This window comes from Cavia porcellus, unplaced genomic scaffold (genome assembly GCF_034190915.1).
Source record: "Cavia porcellus strain 051 isolate PalLab524CR breed Dunkin Hartley unplaced genomic scaffold, mCavPor4.1 scaffold_2, whole genome shotgun sequence".
In the NCBI taxonomy this organism is placed as follows: Eukaryota; Metazoa; Chordata; class Mammalia; order Rodentia; family Caviidae; genus Cavia; species Cavia porcellus.
Genome location: NW_026947485.1, coordinates 39,715,551 through 39,734,319, shown reverse-complemented (window position 1 = coordinate 39,734,319; position 18,769 = coordinate 39,715,551). Strand labels below are relative to the sequence as shown.

General features: G+C 43.4%; 1 protein-coding gene across 2 annotated transcripts; it reads left to right on the top strand.

Annotated features, from left to right (window-relative positions):
* The first annotated feature begins 2,012 nt into the window (after positions 1–2,012).
* On the top strand, positions 2,013–18,065 carry Garin1b (golgi associated RAB2 interactor 1B). Of its 2 annotated transcripts, XM_063241123.1 has the most exons (7): positions 2,031–2,389; positions 3,438–3,622; positions 4,896–5,148; positions 9,675–9,796; positions 13,335–13,372; positions 16,297–16,464; positions 17,614–18,065. In XM_063241123.1, the coding sequence occupies exons 1-7, from the start codon at positions 2,144–2,146 to the stop codon at positions 17,625–17,627; spliced, it is 1,026 nt and encodes a 341-aa protein (XP_063097193.1). In that variant the 5' UTR covers positions 2,031–2,143; the 3' UTR covers positions 17,628–18,065. The 2 variants fall into 2 exon arrangements, with proteins under 2 accessions (XP_063097190.1, XP_063097193.1); XM_063241120.1 differs by lacking the exon at positions 17,614–18,065 and having other exon boundaries at positions 2,013–2,389; positions 16,297–17,108.
* The last annotated feature ends 704 nt before the right edge of the window (positions 18,066–18,769 follow it).

The window sequence follows — 18,769 nt, the reverse complement described above, 5'->3', positions numbered from 1 at the left end:
ACTAACTGGGAGCTGGGAAGGCTGGCCAAGGATGTACCCTGGAGAGGACCAGAGCAGCGGGCAGGCAGAATCAGACCAGGAAATCCTTGGGACCCATAGCTCTCTCCCTGACTCTCCAGTATAAACCTCCAGTCTTATCCCTTGTAGACACATAACTGCTTACCAAACTTTTTCTTTTTTTTTATATTTTATTTAAAAGGAAAAAGAAAAAAAGCAGAACAAAACAAAACAGTGTAAGGGTACAAGTCAAACATATCAAGACTGTGTAACACCATTCAAGTGGATGAAAGCATTGTAGAGTATTTAGAACCAGCTAACAGAAAAAAATGATCAATCTACATGCATCAAGTTTTACCAGCTAGTCAAAATTCTGGAATTTTGTCCACATTAGAAGTACAATTTCTTAACAATACACATGGAGGACTGGGTATAAAGCTCAGTGACACAGTGCCTGCCTGGCAAGCACAAGGTCCTAAGTTCAATTCCTGGTACCACACACACACACACACACACACACACACACACACACACACACTATACATGGATTTGGTAAAAATTCCCTCCAGACAAGGCAGGGACAAGGGCAAGAGTCTGTGGGTGGGCTCCATTCTGGTAAAGGCTAGAAATCTCAGGCCACTGTGACTGGATCTGTAATTTCTACTTCTAAATGAACAGGCCATTTCTTCTTCAAATTTACTTTTTAAATGAGTAAGCAAAAAATAAAAATAAAGTTTCCTTTAAAAAAAATAATAACTAAGGGCTGGGGATTTAGCACAGTGGCATAAGCACCTGCCTGGCAAGTGCGAGGTTGTGAGTTTGATACTGGGTACCAATTATAATATAATATAATGTGATTTTTCCCTGAAATGGCTTTGAATGGTGATTAGCCTGCTTCTTTGCCCTTGATTTAGCTGCCCCTGGATTTGAGTTCCTCCTCCTTTTGGCTCAGTGAGAGGGATGTGGTCATTCTCTAGCACAACGTTGATAAGCACAATCATTGCCCAGGCTGCTATTCCTCCCAACACCCAAAGCCAGCCTGGGATAAGAAGCTAACTGTTCTTCCTGCTCCTCTACTTTATTCTCTTAAGGGAAATGAATGTTACAGTGGTGACCAGCCAGCCACAGAGAGCCCTGAGCAGCGGCTGCATCTCTGCCATCCCTAGAAGTACTAAAGGCTACTGCCCATAGGCCAGGCTGCAGGGGTGGGGGTGGAGTTGAGTATTGCAAAGCTTGGGAATGCTAATGTTTATATCATTTTGTTTTTATTCTATGGTACTAGGGATTGAGCCCAGGCTATCTACCACTAAACTACATCCCTAGGCAATTATTAAATTTTTACTTCAAGAGAGTCTTGTGACATTGCCCAGACTGGACTTAAACTAGCAATTCTGTTATTCTGTTGATGAGAGGGGGGATACCAAGGATCAAACTCACGACCTTGCGCTTGCCAAGCAGGCGCTTATGCCACTGAGCTAAATCCCTGGCCTATTCTGTTGTATTTCAAGTAAATGAGAACCCTTTAAAGTTGCTTAGGGTAAGATACATTAAGATTAAGGGAGGCTGCACCAGGTGTGGTGACATGTGCCTATAATCCCAGCTATTCAGGAGGCCTAGGTAAGACTAGGAAATTTAGTGAGAACTTGTCTCAAAATAAAAAAGAGCTGGGACTAGGGACATAGGTTAGTGGCACAAGTGCCTGCTTGGCAAGAGCGAGGTTGTAAATTCAATCCCTTGTACCAAAAAAATAAAGTAAAAATAAATAAAATTAAAAAGAGCTGGAGTATAGCTGGGCAAAACAAAGAAACTTTGAAGGACAAGGCATTTTCCTCTTGGCTTGGAGCTTTCTAACATACCTTGCTTCCTGCCTGATTAACTCCTTCTCAGCAAGTTCTGGGAGAGCTACATTCTGGAGTCCAGAGAAGATCTGGGAAATTTCAAAGCATAAATGAGCAACAACACACCCTAGAGGAAAAGGGAGGCTCCTCTGCATTTCCCTTTCCTGCAGGCCTGCCATGGTTTTTCATGATGTCATCCATTCATCATTGTGAGCTGACCGGCCAATCCAGGCTTGGGCAGCATTCAAGATCAGAAGCGGGGGAGACCCCAGGACAAATGTGCAAAAGGCCCCTGAGGATGTACAGACATGTTGACATCAGTTCCACATAGAAAGACTTGGAAATCGAAGAAGACAGTAAAAGTCACGAAGTCTTATCCAACCTTCCCTTCCCTGAATGCCTGGGAAGAATTCAGGGGCCTCCTGCCTGCGGATGCAGAACCGAACTCTGGGGTGGGTCTAGGTGTGGAGGAGGGACTGCTCTGCCAGATGGTTCATTCTCCAGAATTCAACCTATTTCCTGACTCAGTGGTGTTCGAAAGCAACTTTGTCCAGGTACTCTCGGGTAGCGCAGAATGGATCTCCTTGGTTCCTCTAAACCTGTTCCCAAGATGTGACTGGGAGAATTCCTGGACAGGAGTTGAGTGAGAACCGAGGCAAGGAGAATGGAGGGGGCTGGACCCTAAGACCGCTCACACACACCAGGGCTTCACAGAGCCCTGGCCAGATATTTCCCAGCAGGTGTCATCACCAGGAAAGAGGTCAGGCACACTCTGTTCTGAATGGGGGATCTCATACTTGAGTCCCCAGTTTACTTTATCAGGGTGTCACCCAAAGCCAGATGAACCAGGAGGAAGTGAAAGGAGATGGCTTGGGAGGGGTAGAAATGGAAACCATAACCAAGGAATGACAGGGGCGGGGTCCAGATTGCAGGCATCTGCTTTCTTATGGACAGGTGTGATTGTGCTGAGCCCATTTGCTCTGTGGTAAGGGGATTGGACTGGTTTGGGGATTAAATCAAAAACTGAAAGGATAGTGCCTGGTCTCATGGGCACTGGTGCATTTTTGTCTCCTTGCCTGAGCTCCTCCTGGCCAGACAGAATCTAAAGTACGTGGAGCTGGTGGAGCTGGAAAATGAAAGTGCAGAACATAGAAGGGTCTCAGAAGGGCCAAAAGGACAAATTTTTCAAAGAAAAGCCAAGAAACAGTTTGGGAAGAATTGACAAACCTGCAAGAGATACCAGGGAACTCCTGAGTTAAAAGTCCTCATGGACAATTGTTAATAGTAGATTGTTTAAATACTATTGTAGTTTTAAAAATCAATATAGGTTAAAACCTTTGTTCTCAATAAGCAAAACAAGCAGTGTCCCCTGTCACTTCCAGGGAACATTTGACAATACCTGGGGACGTTTTTGGTTGTCACAGTTTGAGTCAGGGTTGCTCTTAGCATCTAAACAATAGAAGCCAAGGATGCTGCTAAAAATTCTACAAATGCACAGTACAGCCTCCCTTTCCAACAAAGAGGTGAGAAATCCCAAGCTAAAACTTACCACTGCTTCTGCCACATGCTCAGGCTACGCCTGAGGTGGGTGCTGCATTGCAGGTCAAGAGGGGCAGAAACTGGATAAATATCTACAAAGCCTCCAACACTATGGCCCTTGGGGTGACCTCCTCCGTGCCCTGCCTGCCCCTTCCCAACATCCTCCTCATGGCTAGTGTCAGATGGCATCAGGGGCAGAGCCAGACATGGAACAGACCAGCTACAGCCCCAAACATCATCCTGAAGAGGTAAGCAATGCACAGGAGAACGAGGCACAAGAGATGAGGGGTGAGGCACAGAGTGACTCGACTGTTTGGCAACTAAGATCGCAGTAGGGAGAAAGCAAATAGGACATTGGCAGTGACATTACTTTCTGTAGACAGTGATAACTCAAGCCAGGTAGTGCACTGGAAGAGCAAAGGTCACATGGTGCAAAGGTAGGCGTTCTGTGGACAGGATGGGGGATCACCCTCAAGCCCACCTGCCCTCTTGCTGTGCTCCCCCACTGAGTTCATGTGAAACTCTTGCCCTTTGGCCAAGGGGCAAGGAGGGAGTGAGGTCTGGCAGATCTGAGCCAGCTTGTTTCTAGTCCCTGGTGTGTAAGTAACACTAGAATTTTTTTTTGAGACAGAGTCTTGCTGTGTAATTCAGGCTGGCCTTGAGCTCACTATGTAGTTCAGACTGGCTTTGAACTCATGGCACTTCTGCCTCGGCCTCCTGAATGCTGAGATTACAGGCATGCACCACCATGCCTGCCTTAAATAACTTTTGAGTCACAAGTTATTTACTGTATCTCAAGTTTCCCTATCTATAAAGTGAATGTGACAAAGTTCCACTTAGAACTGTAACGTGGTGACCTGGTTGTCTGGAATAAAACAGCCCTTCTGGATGTTTAAATGTCTATCAAAAATCTGTAGGGTGGCTCATGAATGTCGAAATATTCCCAAAAGCCCAGGAAAATCCTTCATTTTTCCATGCTACTCCTGACAGACCTCTCCTTGATGCTCTTGGTGTACCTGCAGCAAGTCCAGCCCAGTTCTAGCTGATCAATTAGATCCAAAGGCAGCTCCTTGAACTTCAGCTCCTTTGAGAAGAGTTCTCTGGAGGCACTGAGGTCAATGAATGGACAAGCTGGACAGGTGGGCCAGGTCCCTTTGTACCATCAAGAAGGAAACTGCAGAGCCTCATGACCCCAGCCACCTTACTGGTAGGCTGTCTCTCTCAAGAAAGGTCCAGGGAATAGCAGCATGAGAATTCTGGCAGGGGGGAGTGCAAACTAAAATGCAGATTCCAGGGCCACACTTCAGACCTAGAGAGTTTGAATGTTGGGAAATATCTTTGAGAATCTGCATGTTAAGCTTCCTAGAGGTATCTGTTCTCCTTACCATGCTAAGAACTCTCTCTCTTTCTCTCTCTCTCTTTCTCTCTCTCCATCCTTAAAAGGTGGTCCTCAAGGAGAGGCCCCTTGTTTTAAAGATAATGTGGCATTGGAAGAAAGAGTATCTTCTCTCTTGCCTTCAGGATTCTCCCATTAAAGTTTGTGGAGCTCCAGGTCTGTGACCACCTCCAGCGCATCCTGCGGTTAAGGACAGTCACTGAGAAGATCTACTACCTAAAGCTTCATCCAGATCACCCTCAGACTGTCTTCCGCTTCTGGATCCGACTGGTGCAGATTCTGAAGGAAGGCCTATCCATCACCACCAAGGACCCTAGGATTCTTGTCACCCACTGCCTGGTACCCAAAAACAACTCCACCCCATCTGAAGACTCTAAGGTAAAGTAGCATGATTGTCAGTCTTGAGCTCAAGCCAGAGCTAAGAGGCGGGGCTGAGACAGCTGGTGAGTGCACGGTCAGGAAGGCCTTTTCCTGGCAGCTTTGTTGGGGTATTGTTCATAATCTTAAAATTCATCCTATGCCAGAGTACAGTTCGAAATTGCCAGCGAATGTGTGTGGTTGGCTGCCATCAACCATTGCCACAGTCCAGTTTTGGACCATCTCTAGCACCCTGAAGAATTCCCTTTCTTATTGGCAATCATTCCTTATTCCAGGTCCTATTCCGCTTCCAATTCCTGCTTCTAGGTAGTTCAAGGCCAGCCTGAGCTGCATAGTGAGACCTTGTCTCAAAAAAAAAAAAAAAAAAAAAAACCTTACAGTACATAGATTTTGTGTGTGTGGATTTCAAGAAGTAAATATTTTTTTAGTAAAATGTTTTTGCGGTTCATTCATATGATTACAAGGGGCAGAGTCGCAGACTCTCAGTAGTTGACTCCTTGTGAGTGCTGAGTAGTAGCGGGCCATAGCATAGATATACTACGTTTTGTTTAACTGGTTGATATACATTTGAGTTGATCCAGTTATAATGAATAATGCTGTTATGAACATTTGCGTAAGGCTATTATAGAGTCTTTCTTTCCTTTGTCTTGACTAGATTTCAAGGAATGGTAATACTGGATTATATGGAAAGTTAACTGTCAAAGAAACTAGCAAATTGTTCTTTTAAATGGCCATTTTATGTTCCCACCAATAACATATAAAGATTTTAGTTCCCCCGTATTCTTTCCAATACTGACATTGTCTATCTTTTTTATTATACTTATATTAGAAGCCTAAGTGTGGTGATTTTACTCTGGATTTCTGTGATAACTAATGAAATTGAGCAATTTTAGTGGACTTTTACTTATGTGTCATCCTCATGAAATGTGCATTCAAATCTTTTGCCCATTTTTAAACTGGGTTTTGTCTTCTTTAAGAATTGTTGAATATTCTGAGTATAAGTACCTTATCAGATATGTAATCTGAAAATATTTTCTCCCAGTTTGCGAATTTTCGTTTTCTTAGTGATACCTTTTTTTCAAAGTTTTTATTAGTCTATGTGTTTTGTTTATTTAGCTCTTGCAATCCTGTCTATAATTCAAGTTGAATTAGTATTTGTGTATGGTAGAGGTGGAAGAATAAGTTCATTTATTCACTTTTTTTCTTTCTTCTTTAGCATGTGGACATGCAATTGTTCAAATACTATTTATTGGAAAAAAAAAAAAAAAAAAAACCTCTTCCTGCTTGAATTGTCTTGACATCTTTGTTGAAAAATTGATTGACCATACATAATAAGGACTTATTTTTGGATCCTCTCTTCTGTCTTATTGATCTATTTGCTTATTTTTATGCCAGTACCACAAAGTATTAATTGATGAAGTTTCACAGTAAGTTTTGGGTAATGTAAGCCTTCCAATTTTGTTCTTTCTCAGATTATTTTGACTGTTCTAGATCTTGTACATTTCCACATAAATTTTAGGATCAGTTTGTCAATTTCTTTTCTTTCTTTCCATCGTTCTTTCTTTCCTTTGTCTTTTGGAGACAAGGTTTCATTATGAAATTCAGGTTGACCTTGAACTCACTTTGAAACCCCAGCTGGCCTTGAACTCACAACAACCCTCCTGCCTCAGCATCCTGAAATTACAGGTGTGCACCACCATAACCAACAGTTTGTCAATTTCTGCAAAAGCAAAAAAAAAAAACAAAAAGAATTGTAAAAAGCACATGTGGAATATGTATGTATCAATTTGGGAAGAGATGCCATCCTGACAGTATTGAGTTTCCCAATATGTGCCTCTAGAATATCTCTCAATTTGTGATAATATGATTTTTTAAAAAACACAGTAAATGTTTAACTTTAATTTGTTTGTTACTTTTTGGTTTTTTGAGACAAGCTCTTGCTATATAGCCCAGCCTGGCCTTGAACTCACAATGTAACCCTGGCTGGCCTCGAATTCATAGTGATCCTGCTGCCTCAGTCTCCCAAGTGCTGTGATTATAGGGTGTGCAACCATGCCTGACTAACAATTTATTACGTTAAAAGACATATGCCATATATATATCCCTCTCAAAATTCTGCACCTTGCAGGCTGGGGATTTAGCTCAGTGTAAGCACCTGCCTGGCAAGTGCAAGATCGTGAGTTCAATCCCTGGTAAAAAAACAAACAACAACAAAAAAAAACCAAAGAACTCAAAGAACTTCAAAGCAAGGTGTAGAGTTCTTTTTTTTTCCTTGCTTTGAACACACAATCCACCACTTTCACTTGCTTATGTTCTAGAAGTCCCCTTTCATCACTTTAGTTTTACTGTTGTGCTGCTTCAGTGACCTGAATCGATCTACAACATTTACCTTTCACAGTCGTTTTAACTTTGAGGGAGATCCAGAACTTGCTTAGTGCCAGGTCTGGTGAATAAGGTCATCAGGACGCACTGTGCTGTCTTCACAAGCCTGCCTTTCCAGGAGGCGGCACTGGGCAGCAGCACTGACATGTGCTTATCACACCTCGAAAGACACTAAATGAAAGAGTATTTTCTTCCCGCAGCACTTCAGAAAATGGCAAGACTGATGAGATAGGTGTTTGAAGCAAGAAGTATTTTGAAGGGTGTAAATGCCAATGTGCCTTTTACCATAATCATTTTTTAAATTTAAACATTCATTGTATTTTTTGATCACCCATTGTATTTTGATCTATTTAAATTTTTCTTAGAAATGTTTTGTAGTTTTCAGTAAGTGAAGTTCTACATTTTTTTCTTAAATATGTTCCCAAGTATTTTATTTTCACTGTTGCTATTGTGAGTAGAATTATACTTTCTTAATTTCAATTGTGACCAGTCATTGATAGTATACAGAAATATAACTGACTTTGAGTATTAATATTATATATTAGTTATAGTAGTTCTGTGGCTTTCAAATATATATGTAAATTTTATATATGTATATAAATATATATACATTTATATTTATATTCATTGTCATCTGCCAGCAAAGACAGTTTTATTTATCTCCAACCTAGATTTGTTTCTTCCTTACATTATTGCATTAGCTAGAATCCACAGTACAAAGTTAAAGGCAAAAGCAGATGTTTTCACCTTGTTCCTGATCCTAGAAGAAATGTATTTATTTAGTATTCCATCATTATGTATGATGCTAATTGTAGGACTTTTACAGAGCCTTTTATCAAGTTGAGGATATGATTCTTTCATTCTTTCACTGTCGTTGTTTTGAGACAGGGTCTCACTATGCAGTTCAAGCTGTCCTTGAACTCACTTTGTAGCCCAGGCTGGCCTCAGACTCACAACCATCCTCTTGCCTCAGCCTCCCAACTGCTGGATACAGGCATGTGCCACCACGTCCAGCTTGTTAAATGCTTTTACTGGGGATCAAACTCAGGACCGCCTGCTTGCAAGGCAGGTGCTTACGCCGCTGAGCTAAATCCCAGCCCCAGCTTTTCTGCATCTATGAAGATTATGTGATCTTTCCTTTATTCTGATGACATATTCAATTACATTAATTGATTTTCCTATGTTAAAATCACCTTATAGTCTTACAATAAATTCCATTTTTTGTATAATCCTTTTTCTATGTTTTGTATTAAGTTTACTACCATTTTGGCATCTGTGTTCATGAGAGATATTAGTCAATGGTTTTCTTGTGATGTCTTTGTGAAACTCTGACTTTGGTATTGTTAACTCTAGGTTCCTTGTGTGAGTCAGAAAGCATTTCCTGCTCCTCTAGTTTCCTGATTTATCTCTAAATGAGTTTTTAAAGGATTATTATTACTGCTTTAAATTTTTGATAAATTTCATCAGTGAAGCTACCTGGACTTTTTGTTTTAGCGTTTTTGGCAGGAAGAATATGAGTCTGACTTGAGCTACAACATAAATATCACAGCGGCAGATTTTTACATCTTCTTTACTGCTATGTCCCTACTCTCTAGCATGAAGTCAACATTCAGTAAATACTGAGTGAATGACTAGTTGGCAAATGAGTGAGTGTGGCCAGCACACACACCTGGAGCACCCTGTATACACACTGGCAACAGGAAAAAAATTAACTTTACCCAGTTATAAAAAACAGCTCCCTAGAGCTCTTTTTCCTGGAGAAATTGATTTTAAAACATTCATTAAATTTTCTTAGTAATATATGATGTCCTTACATTTAAGTACAAAACCAAGCAGCATAAACTTTATTAAAATATTCATTAATAGGCTATACCATAAACTATAGTAAGACATACTAATAGAAATGATTACCTACAAAATTATTCAATGAAGGTATTATTCTTAAGGCACCAAAGGATATTTGTACCAATATGGGTATAAACAGATCAGATCTCAGGATCGCCTTCATGACAAGGGGGGTGGCTCCCCAGTAGGAGAGTGTGAAGTGAAATTAATATCTTTCCTGTTGCCTGTGTGATACCCGAGAATCTGGATCCTGATATTAAGAAAATGTTTGTTTGTTCATTTGTTTGTTCTCCTTGTAGTTAGTACAGAAGAAACTCCAAGCCCCCCAGCCCAGTGAGAGCCTCATGCAGCTGATGGCCAAAGGCGAGAGTGAGGCCCTCTCTCAGATCTTTGAGGACTTGCACCAGCAGAAATGCTTCAGGTACTTGACTCAAATCAGGTCAGCCACTGATGCCCCTTTCTACAGCCCAGATGGTCTGGGCTGGGAGACCCAGACACCAGGTCCTTTGGACCTTGTGTTGTATCTCAAGTCAGGCTCGTATTCTTCCTGCCAAAAAGCACAGAAAGGGGCACAAAATGCCTCCACACAGTCCCCAGTCTTTACTCTTGACTTGAGGCAACCTTCTCCTGGGTTTCCCCTTTGCCTGGGTCTTCACCACAAGGCAAGCACAGCAGGCTTGGCTCCCCAGGAGGAAGTGTATCAAAATAAAGAGCAACTCTCCAATACTGAGAATGAGTTAGAGACACAGATAGAAAGATCTAATCTAATTTTTAGCACAGTTCCTAGTCCTATAGAGAAATAATCAAAGCATTGTTTAAAACCCCGACTATCTATTAGATTTGTTTGCTGAATTTCCACTTGGATTTTGTGGAGCATTGGTTTTCTGTGTAGTATCTCTCAGGAAACACCAGGGCACAGGTCTATTTTCTTTTTTGTCTTTTTTTTAAATCGGTACCAGGGATCCAACTCACAACCACACACTTGCAGGACAGGTGCTTATGCCACTGAGCTAAATCCCCAGCCCCGCACAGGTCTATTTTCTCCATGCCCAAGGAAATGTGTTGTGATGTGCAAAGGCCTTAGCACTGAAAGATGATGGGGATATGGTTCAGTGGCACAGCACCTGCCTGACAAGTACAAGGTCCAATTCTTGTGAGTCCAATTCTCAGTACCAAAAAAGAAAAAATAAAAATAAAAAAGACTGGTTGATGTAAGAGGTATAGATTTTGAGAAAGTTAGACCAAAGGGTACGATGAGCAGAGAGCAAAGGTAAAGTGAGGCCGAGAGTCTAGTGCATGTCATTTGTGGTATAAAAGAAGTAGATGATTAGCAAGAGAAAAACCAGACTGAGCTGTCAAAGAGAAGGGATTTTTATCACAACAGGAAATACCAGCAAATTTCATGGCAAAACGAGCCACCACTTTTTTTAGACAGGGTCTCATTGTATACTTCAGACTGTCCTGGGACCCAGGTTGGCCTCAAACTCACAGCAATCCTCCTGTCTCAGCCTTCTAAGGGCTGGGATTATAGCCATGTGCTGCTGTGCCTGGCTTCACCTTTCTTACTGTGTGCTGGCAGTAAACTGAAAACAAGCGCTTGGAGGAAGCAATCTCTCGTAGTGGTAAAGAGCACATGTAGACCTGGGCTTACATCACTGCTGGACTACTTCTGAGCCATTGCTTAACTTTTCTGGGCCTCAGTTTTCAGATCTATAAAGTGGAATCCATATATTGTCAGGGTTAAATGAGCTCAGATGGATCAAACTTTTAGCCTGCTTCTCAGCAGACTTAGAGATGGACATATGTAAGCTCTAAAAATATATATCAATTTGTCTCATTAACTCTCTTAAAAATTTTTTCTTAGTGCATGTTTGCAGTACATGATGATTACATCTTAATTCTCTTTTCAGCCCGTCTCTGCCTCTCCCCCGTCTTGCTTCATCTCTCAATCCCCTTCCCATTTGAGAAAGGTCTCTCTCCTGCTTCCTATTGTCTGTCTCATATTTTGCTCTTCATTTGTATTTTGGGTTTCCATATAAGAGAAACCAGGTGGTGTTTAAGCCCGTATAATTTGTCTTATTAATTGTGACGAATTAGAGGTAGAAAAATATTAACCCAAGATAGACTTAGCTGCCCAGTGTTAAAGACTGCATCACTCTACATATTACACTGTAATTAGGAAATTTCTGGGCAAGATATGACATTGCTGAGCTAGAGAATGTTAGATTCTAATAAACCAACATATTTTGGAACAACTTTTTGACTGCCTTAAGTTATTAAACCACAGATTGTTATGTCACTAAATTGTCTGGGCTGGGCTCGAACTGTTGGCCCTCCTGGCTCTGCTTCCCAAAGCACTGAGATTACAGGTGTGTGTCACTGTGTCCAGCCTAAAACACTGATGATTTATTTGCTATTTACAAAGACACCTTCTGCTGATTGGTCACAATTCAGTCCCGTGGCCATGTCCAGCCACAAGAGAGACTGGGGCACTGAGATCTCATTTCTTTGTAGCCAGGGACTAAAACAGAAGTAGGCACTTGGGTCAGGCCTGGTGGTGCATGCCTGTAATCCCAGCACTCAAGAGGCTGATGTAAGAGGATTGCTGTGAGTTCAAGGCCAGCCTGGGCTACAAAGTGAGTTCAAGGCCAGCCTGAACCTAAATAGTAAGACTCTGCCTCAAAAAAGACAACAAAAGAAGAAGAAGAAGAAGAAGAAGAAGAAGAAGAAGAAGAAGAAGAAGAAGAAGAAGAAGAAGAAGAAGAAGAAAGAAAGAGAAAAAGACAAAGAAAAAAATAGGCACTTAGCTCCAGAGGGAGAAGGGAACAAGGGCTATGGGGGGCCTCCTGGAAATCACTGGTGCAGACAGCTTCTAATAGCTGCAGAAGCCCCTTCTTGGTACCACAAAAAAATTTCCAGGTCAGAGTAGATTAACACCTGAAGGATAAATGGACAATAGCCAGCTAAAAAGTGGAGAAGTAGTTGGGTGTTATGGCCCTTGCCTGTAATGTAACATTTGAGAGGCAGAGGCAGGAGGATCACCATGAGTTTAAGGCCAGTCTGGGCTACATAGCCAGACTGTCTCAAAAAAAAAAAAGAAAAGAAAAGAAAAAGTGGAGAAGTGTTAGGCATATCAGGGGAGCAAATGGGTTCCCAAATGAAGCCTTACCTAGAGAGAGAAGCTTGGCGAGCTTACAGAAAGGATAGGAAGACCAGTAGGGAAGAGCAGGTGGGAGCAGAAGAGAATAAGTAGAAGTGGACAAGGCCTGGGAGGCCTTGCAAAGGGATTTCAATTTCCATGTACGGAGAGTGTGAGCAGCATTTTGAACAACGATGTGATCCAATTTACATTTTGAAAAGGTCATCCTGGCTGTTACCTGCCAGTTGATTTGAAGGGAGACAGAAGAGTGTGGGAGAGACCAGCCAGGATGCTGTGGCTACCTAGCGTGGCCTGGCATGTACACGGCAGGCCAGAAGGATGTGTGAAAAGGAGGGTTCACTGGCTTTACTGTTAGCTCAGTAATTGTTTTGTGCAAACATTCAGCTCCTTCTCTTCCATTTCCCAGAAGAAAGCCTGAGTGATGGTTTTTCTCCTCACCTAGCAGGTCCTAGTCTGGTTTCAAATATCAGCCTTTGCCCCCTGGCAACAACATGCAGCTTGGGAAATAAACGGCTAAGATGCAAGACAGATCAGATGCAGTCAGACCCTCTCCTCCTCAGGGAAATCAGCAGCTTGGGCTCTGCTCCCCACCCTCCTCTTCCCTCTTTTCTTCTGAAAATTTAGTATGCATCACACTGACCCAATATAGCCCCAGCTGGCCCTTTCTAAGTTGTATCTGTTTCCAAAGCTTCTACATAGGGAAAAAGTAACTAGAAATAATAACCTGAAATGTGTTTAATGTTCTGTTCCTTTCCTTTTCACCTTCATTGTCTTGATCCTGAAATGTCTGAAATTCCAGGAGAAACAAAAAGATGAAGATGAACAAGGCCTGCTCAGGTAATGAAGGGTGCAGGGCACAAAGCCTCAGCGAGCTGTCTACACTGCAGACTTAAGAATCAGCACTTGGGATCTTCCTGGTGCCATCAGGATTGCTAGCATCTTTCGGCCATAGCTTGAATCCCTCTGGGCTTTTTGGCCACCATGGCCAAATGGGCACCAAATCCTACCAATTTCTTTCTTTGAAATCTATCTCTTCCTCTCTCTTTCCTCCCCTCCCCCCTCTCTCTCTTTCCTTTTTATGTGGCATTGAGATTGAACCCAGGGCCTCATGCATGCTATGTAAGCACTGTATTACTGAGCCACACTCCTAACCATTTTTTATTTTGAGACAGGGTCTCACTATGTTGCCAAGGCTAGCATCAAACTTACAATCCTTCTGCCTCTCCTGAATAGCTGTGATTACAGTCATGTGCTACTTTCCTGGTGCTATATATATATGTATATATACATATTCACTCTAAAGCATGCACTGTGTACCTTGTAGTGATACTTACTTGCTGGTGGCTTTGGGGTCACCATGTAGAAAGACACTGTGTCTTTTTAAGGAGTTTATAATTTGGTGGAGACAGGTGAGGAAATACCAAAATGACTAAACCTCTCCTTCCAGGCACTATTCAAAGCTCTGGCCTGAGGTGCAGATGGCACACAAAGAAGAGGGCCCCTTAGTCCTCCCAGAACACTAGCATCAGAAGTTTAGTGCCTGAGCTGAGTCCTAGACTGCGGTGAGTTCACAGGAGCTGGCCTAGGCAGGGAGTTCCGGGAAAAACAGGCCTCTGCCCGAGGGAACAGGATGCAAACAGGAAGCAGAAGCTTGCTCCCAACGCCAGGCTCCAGCCCACATCTAGTTCAGCATGGCCTGCCTGGCCCTGCACAGAGCTCCTCATCTTACCTGTCTCAGTCTCTTCTCCAGTCTACCTCTACCACGGTCAACCTCAGTTAAACTTCATTCTTCACCCACCCCATCCCACCACTCCTTCCCCCTGAGCATGCACGTAAAATCCTGCCTGTCCTAAGCGCTCCACCTCACCACACCTTCCCACCCAGCCTTAGCTTTCCTTGCTTGAACCTCTCTTATGTTATTCTCTGGCTGTAGATTTAATTCTTCAATGAATAGTAAATTGTATTTTTGTCTCTGAATTATCCACCGCAGCAGGTTGTAGACATGGCAGGGGTCACAACGGAAGCTCAATAAATACCTGTATCCTGTACCACCAATGAATCAGGTCTCTGCATTGGCTCTGGAGGCAGAACATCATGTCTTATTTAGAAATTTAGAAGACATGATGCATCCTTTGCTAACTTTTACCCAAATATGAGTTTAGATACTTAGACATGCGCAGGAGGTAAAAGTGGGTAAAGTTCTGGGGAAGATAGATACAAGAAATGGTTAACTTTTCTGCAAACTCTATTACAATTAAAACAATTGCTAAACTGGGCATGGTGATGCATGCATAATCCCAGCACTGGGGAGGCTGAGGCAGGAGGATCATTGCAAATTCCAGACCAGGGTGGGCTACAAAGTGAGCTACCTGAACTGCATAGTGAGAGCCTGTCTCAAAAAAAAAAAAAAAAAAAGAAAGAAAGAAAGAAAAGAATTGCTGCCACCTGATCTTTGGTTTCAGTGGGGAGGAGACAGGAGTGGTGGGGACAGGGCAATAAGAAGGTAAAGGTTTCAATTAAGGCTTCAGTTAATTCCTGCTATGCTGCCAGATATACCAAATTTTTTTAGAAAAGCAAAAACTCTGGATTGTTTTATGCAACATTCCCCTGCTGCATTAAAAAAAAAAAAAGGAAAGAATGGTATAGGTCAACACTTAGTGGGCAAACGCGCTTTCATAGACCACACGTGGCCTGGAAGCTGCCAGCTCACACCCTTGTTCTAACTGATGAGCAGACCTGTTGCTGACCCTCACCTCTCTCATCCTGATTGCTTTTTATGTTCTGTGACTGATGACACCATGACAATTCATTTTTCTGCTTTTATACATACTTTCACACTGGAAACTTTTCCCATGAGGTTGGGGTAGGAGGGAGACAGAAATAGAGAGAATTTCTTATTTATTCTGTAACTAGACAGAACAGCTAGAATCTCAGGGCCACAGGGTGTCTGGCATCATGAGAACCCCCAGCCCAACATGGTCTTAGGTGGTTTCAGCCATACTGGGGCATCTACTTGATCCTTCATTCCTACTGGAGGATAGACAAGTAAGGGACAGACAGATTGGGAGTAGTTACAGCTCACCCTTTTGGAACTTTCAGAAAGAAAGAAAAAAAGAGACAGAGACAACTACAGTTGGAAAAATCAGAGCCTGAAACTTACCACCTGTGTGGCTGGTTCCCACATGGTTGATGTGGCTGTTAGGGCAGCGCTTCTCCAAGTTTAGTTCCCAAACAGACTTGTGAGTCTTGTTATAATGCATCTCAGAGAGGGGAGACATGACATACTCCTGCATGATACCAAGACTTCAGCCACCCTGGGTAGCCAGGACCAACAGGACCAAGAGCAGGCTTTGGCTTTGGTCTGCTGAGTTCATGACCATTTATCTCTCAGGGAAGTTTTCTCAGGTAACCTGTGCCAGGTCCTCTGCTTGCACTGGGCCCATCTATCTCATATGAGAAGAGTGGTGAGAATGTGGGCTATGGAATCAGGCTGTCTGCCTTTGAATTCTGACCCTGCCTCCTCATTCTGTGAATCTCAAAAAGTTACTCAGCCTCTCTGGAGCCCAGATTCCTCGTCTGTAACATGGCGGATGTGACAGATAGCACTGCCCTAGTCACATGGTCATGAGGTTACAAGGGGTGAGAATGACTGTAACTATCTGAAGTGGTGCCTGGCACGTCAGAAGCACGCCTGCCCCAGCTGTCAGCTGTGAGCTTCAAGAGTGCAAGCAGAGCGCAAATGCCTTTCTTTTCTTGACTAGAGAAAGCTCCTTCCCGGAAAGATGACATCCCTTGCACCCATGACTTCAGCTGGAGGGAATCGCTCACTTACGGAGAATGGGAAAGAGAGAACCCCTCCGGGCCGCAGCCCCTGTCGCTGCTCAGCACGCTGGCGGCCTCCACCAGGCCGAGGCTGGTGCCACTCATAGGTACGCTGCGGGGACTCATCGGGCTGCCGTGAGGCGGCAGCCTATGCCCCCCCCCCCCAGCCAGGTCCGGCCTGTAGGTCCTGAAGGCTATCCGAGAATACTCTGGGCCGAGGGTGGGGAAGGCTGGCCACGGTGACCTCATCCACTTTCCTGCCCTGCTCTCTGATTTAACAGGGCTGAGTGAAACGCTCAGGGTGGCACCTCCAGAGCTCCAAGATTTCAGTAAGTGGCTCTGAAGTGACAGATGCTCCTAGAGTGATGCCATGACAGCTAAACCTCTCACTCCTTGCTGTGTGAGGCAGAACGAAGGCCTCTGTGGACTTCTTATGGACTCTCCCCTCCTCCCACCCCCTCTGGGAGCTCTTCATGGCCTTCCTACTGCAGGGGTTGGGGTACAGAGAGGCAGAAGGAGCTGGTTACAGGGCTGGGACGGGAGCAAAGTGAGCCTAGGGCCCCAGTGGTTCTCTCCTCATGTTCCAAGGCTCCCTCCATCCATCACCCACTCAACAAGCATTTTGTGAAGTACCTCACATTCCTAAAGAAGCTTTAAGTTTTCTAAAGTAGGATTTTATTGTGAACCCTTACATCCCCCAAGAGATTGTTATTAATAGTTGACAATTTAAAAAATTAGGATAAGTATAGTAGTTCCCCTCCCTCATCTGCTGTTTCATTTTCTGAGATTTGTTATTCAATCAACTGTAATCTAAAAATAATAAATGAAATATTGCATTTTTGAGAGAGCCATGTTCACTTATTATAATTATTCTGTTTATTTGTTGTTAACTTATTTATTTATGTATTTTGTTTTGTTTTTTGAGACAGTCTCTCACTATGTGTAATTCAAACTGGCCTTGAATTCACTATGCAGTTCGGGCTGGCATTGAACTTGTGGTGGTCTTCTTGCCTCAGCCTCCCAAGTGCCGATATTGTAGATGCTGGCCACCACATCTGGCACCACCCCTAATTTATAAATGAGACATTATCATGTGTATGTTTATACGGGGAGGGGGGACACAGTACTGCAGCGGTAGGACTTGGTGCAGTTGAGTTTCAGGCATCCTCTCGGGCCTTGAGACACATGCCCCCAAGATTAGGGGAGCCTGCTGGCAGGTGATTTATATGCTATCAAACACTCTTCTGCACGCACAGGAAATTCTATCTAAGCGCTGTTTCCCCCTGGGAAAAGTCTATGCAGCCCTTGCCAACGAGGCTCTGCAGCTTTCAGCTTCGGGGGCCTCCATGAAGATGGAGGCACATAAGAGTCGTCGTCATCATCCGCAGTGACAGCACAGCCTTTCCTTACTGCAGCGGTGCCCACCTCCGCGTCCTCACCGCCACACACAAGCACAGCCCCCCGCCGTCTCACCACCCAGCGAACCCCAGCGCTCCGGACAGCTGGAGCCAAGAGCTGCGGAAAGGAAAGCAAGAGAACAAGACCGGCAGAGAGCAAACTGGAGGTGGCGGGCGGCAGTCAGAGCTGCGAGGAGCAGCGCTACAGAAGGAAACAGGAGAGACAGACAGACGTGGGAGAAGAAATGAGCAGGACAAGCACATCTCTGAGGGATGCCTCACCAAGGTTCTATTTATCTAATTTAAAACTTGAAAGTAAAAGCCATAAAGCAAAAGAGAAGGTGTGCTTTCTTTTTTGCTCTGGACAAGTATGAGGGGTCCTTTATTCAGTGTCTCCTTTGCCAGTTTTTCTTGACAGTTTTCTTCTGATTCAAACTTCACGCTTCTCTCCTGTTCCCTAACCTCGCCTTGCTAACCTCCTCTATGCATGAACTGGAGTTTGAGGCTGAGCATGGTGCCTGCACAAGACTGTGCCACAAGGAGTGTAAGATAGGATGAATTTCTTTTATGCGTTCAGATTTCCTACATTTACATTGTTTTAGTCCCATAAACACTGGTGCAATTTCTTTTTAGTTTTTCTTTCTTTTTTTGGTTCCAATATTGAACTTGGGACCTTTGTTTTGGGTTACGTTCCCACCTCTTTTCATTTCTTATTTTGAGACAAGTTTTGCTAAATTGCCCAGGTAGAATTTGAATTTGCAATCTTCCTGTCTCAGCCTCCCATCATGATGAGATTACAGGTGCATGCCACCTAGAGTGTGCAGATGGTACAATTTTGCACATGACACTCCCTTGACATGTTTACAAATCTCACACTATGCCTATTGGATTAGTAATTCTAAAGACAGGAGGTACAGGCTCAGAGTAGGTATAGGTAAACTAGAGGCTCTTAAATTGCAGATGAAAAGGATCTCTAAGAAGTGTCTGTTAGATGGTCCAACTATGTCAGCCTAAA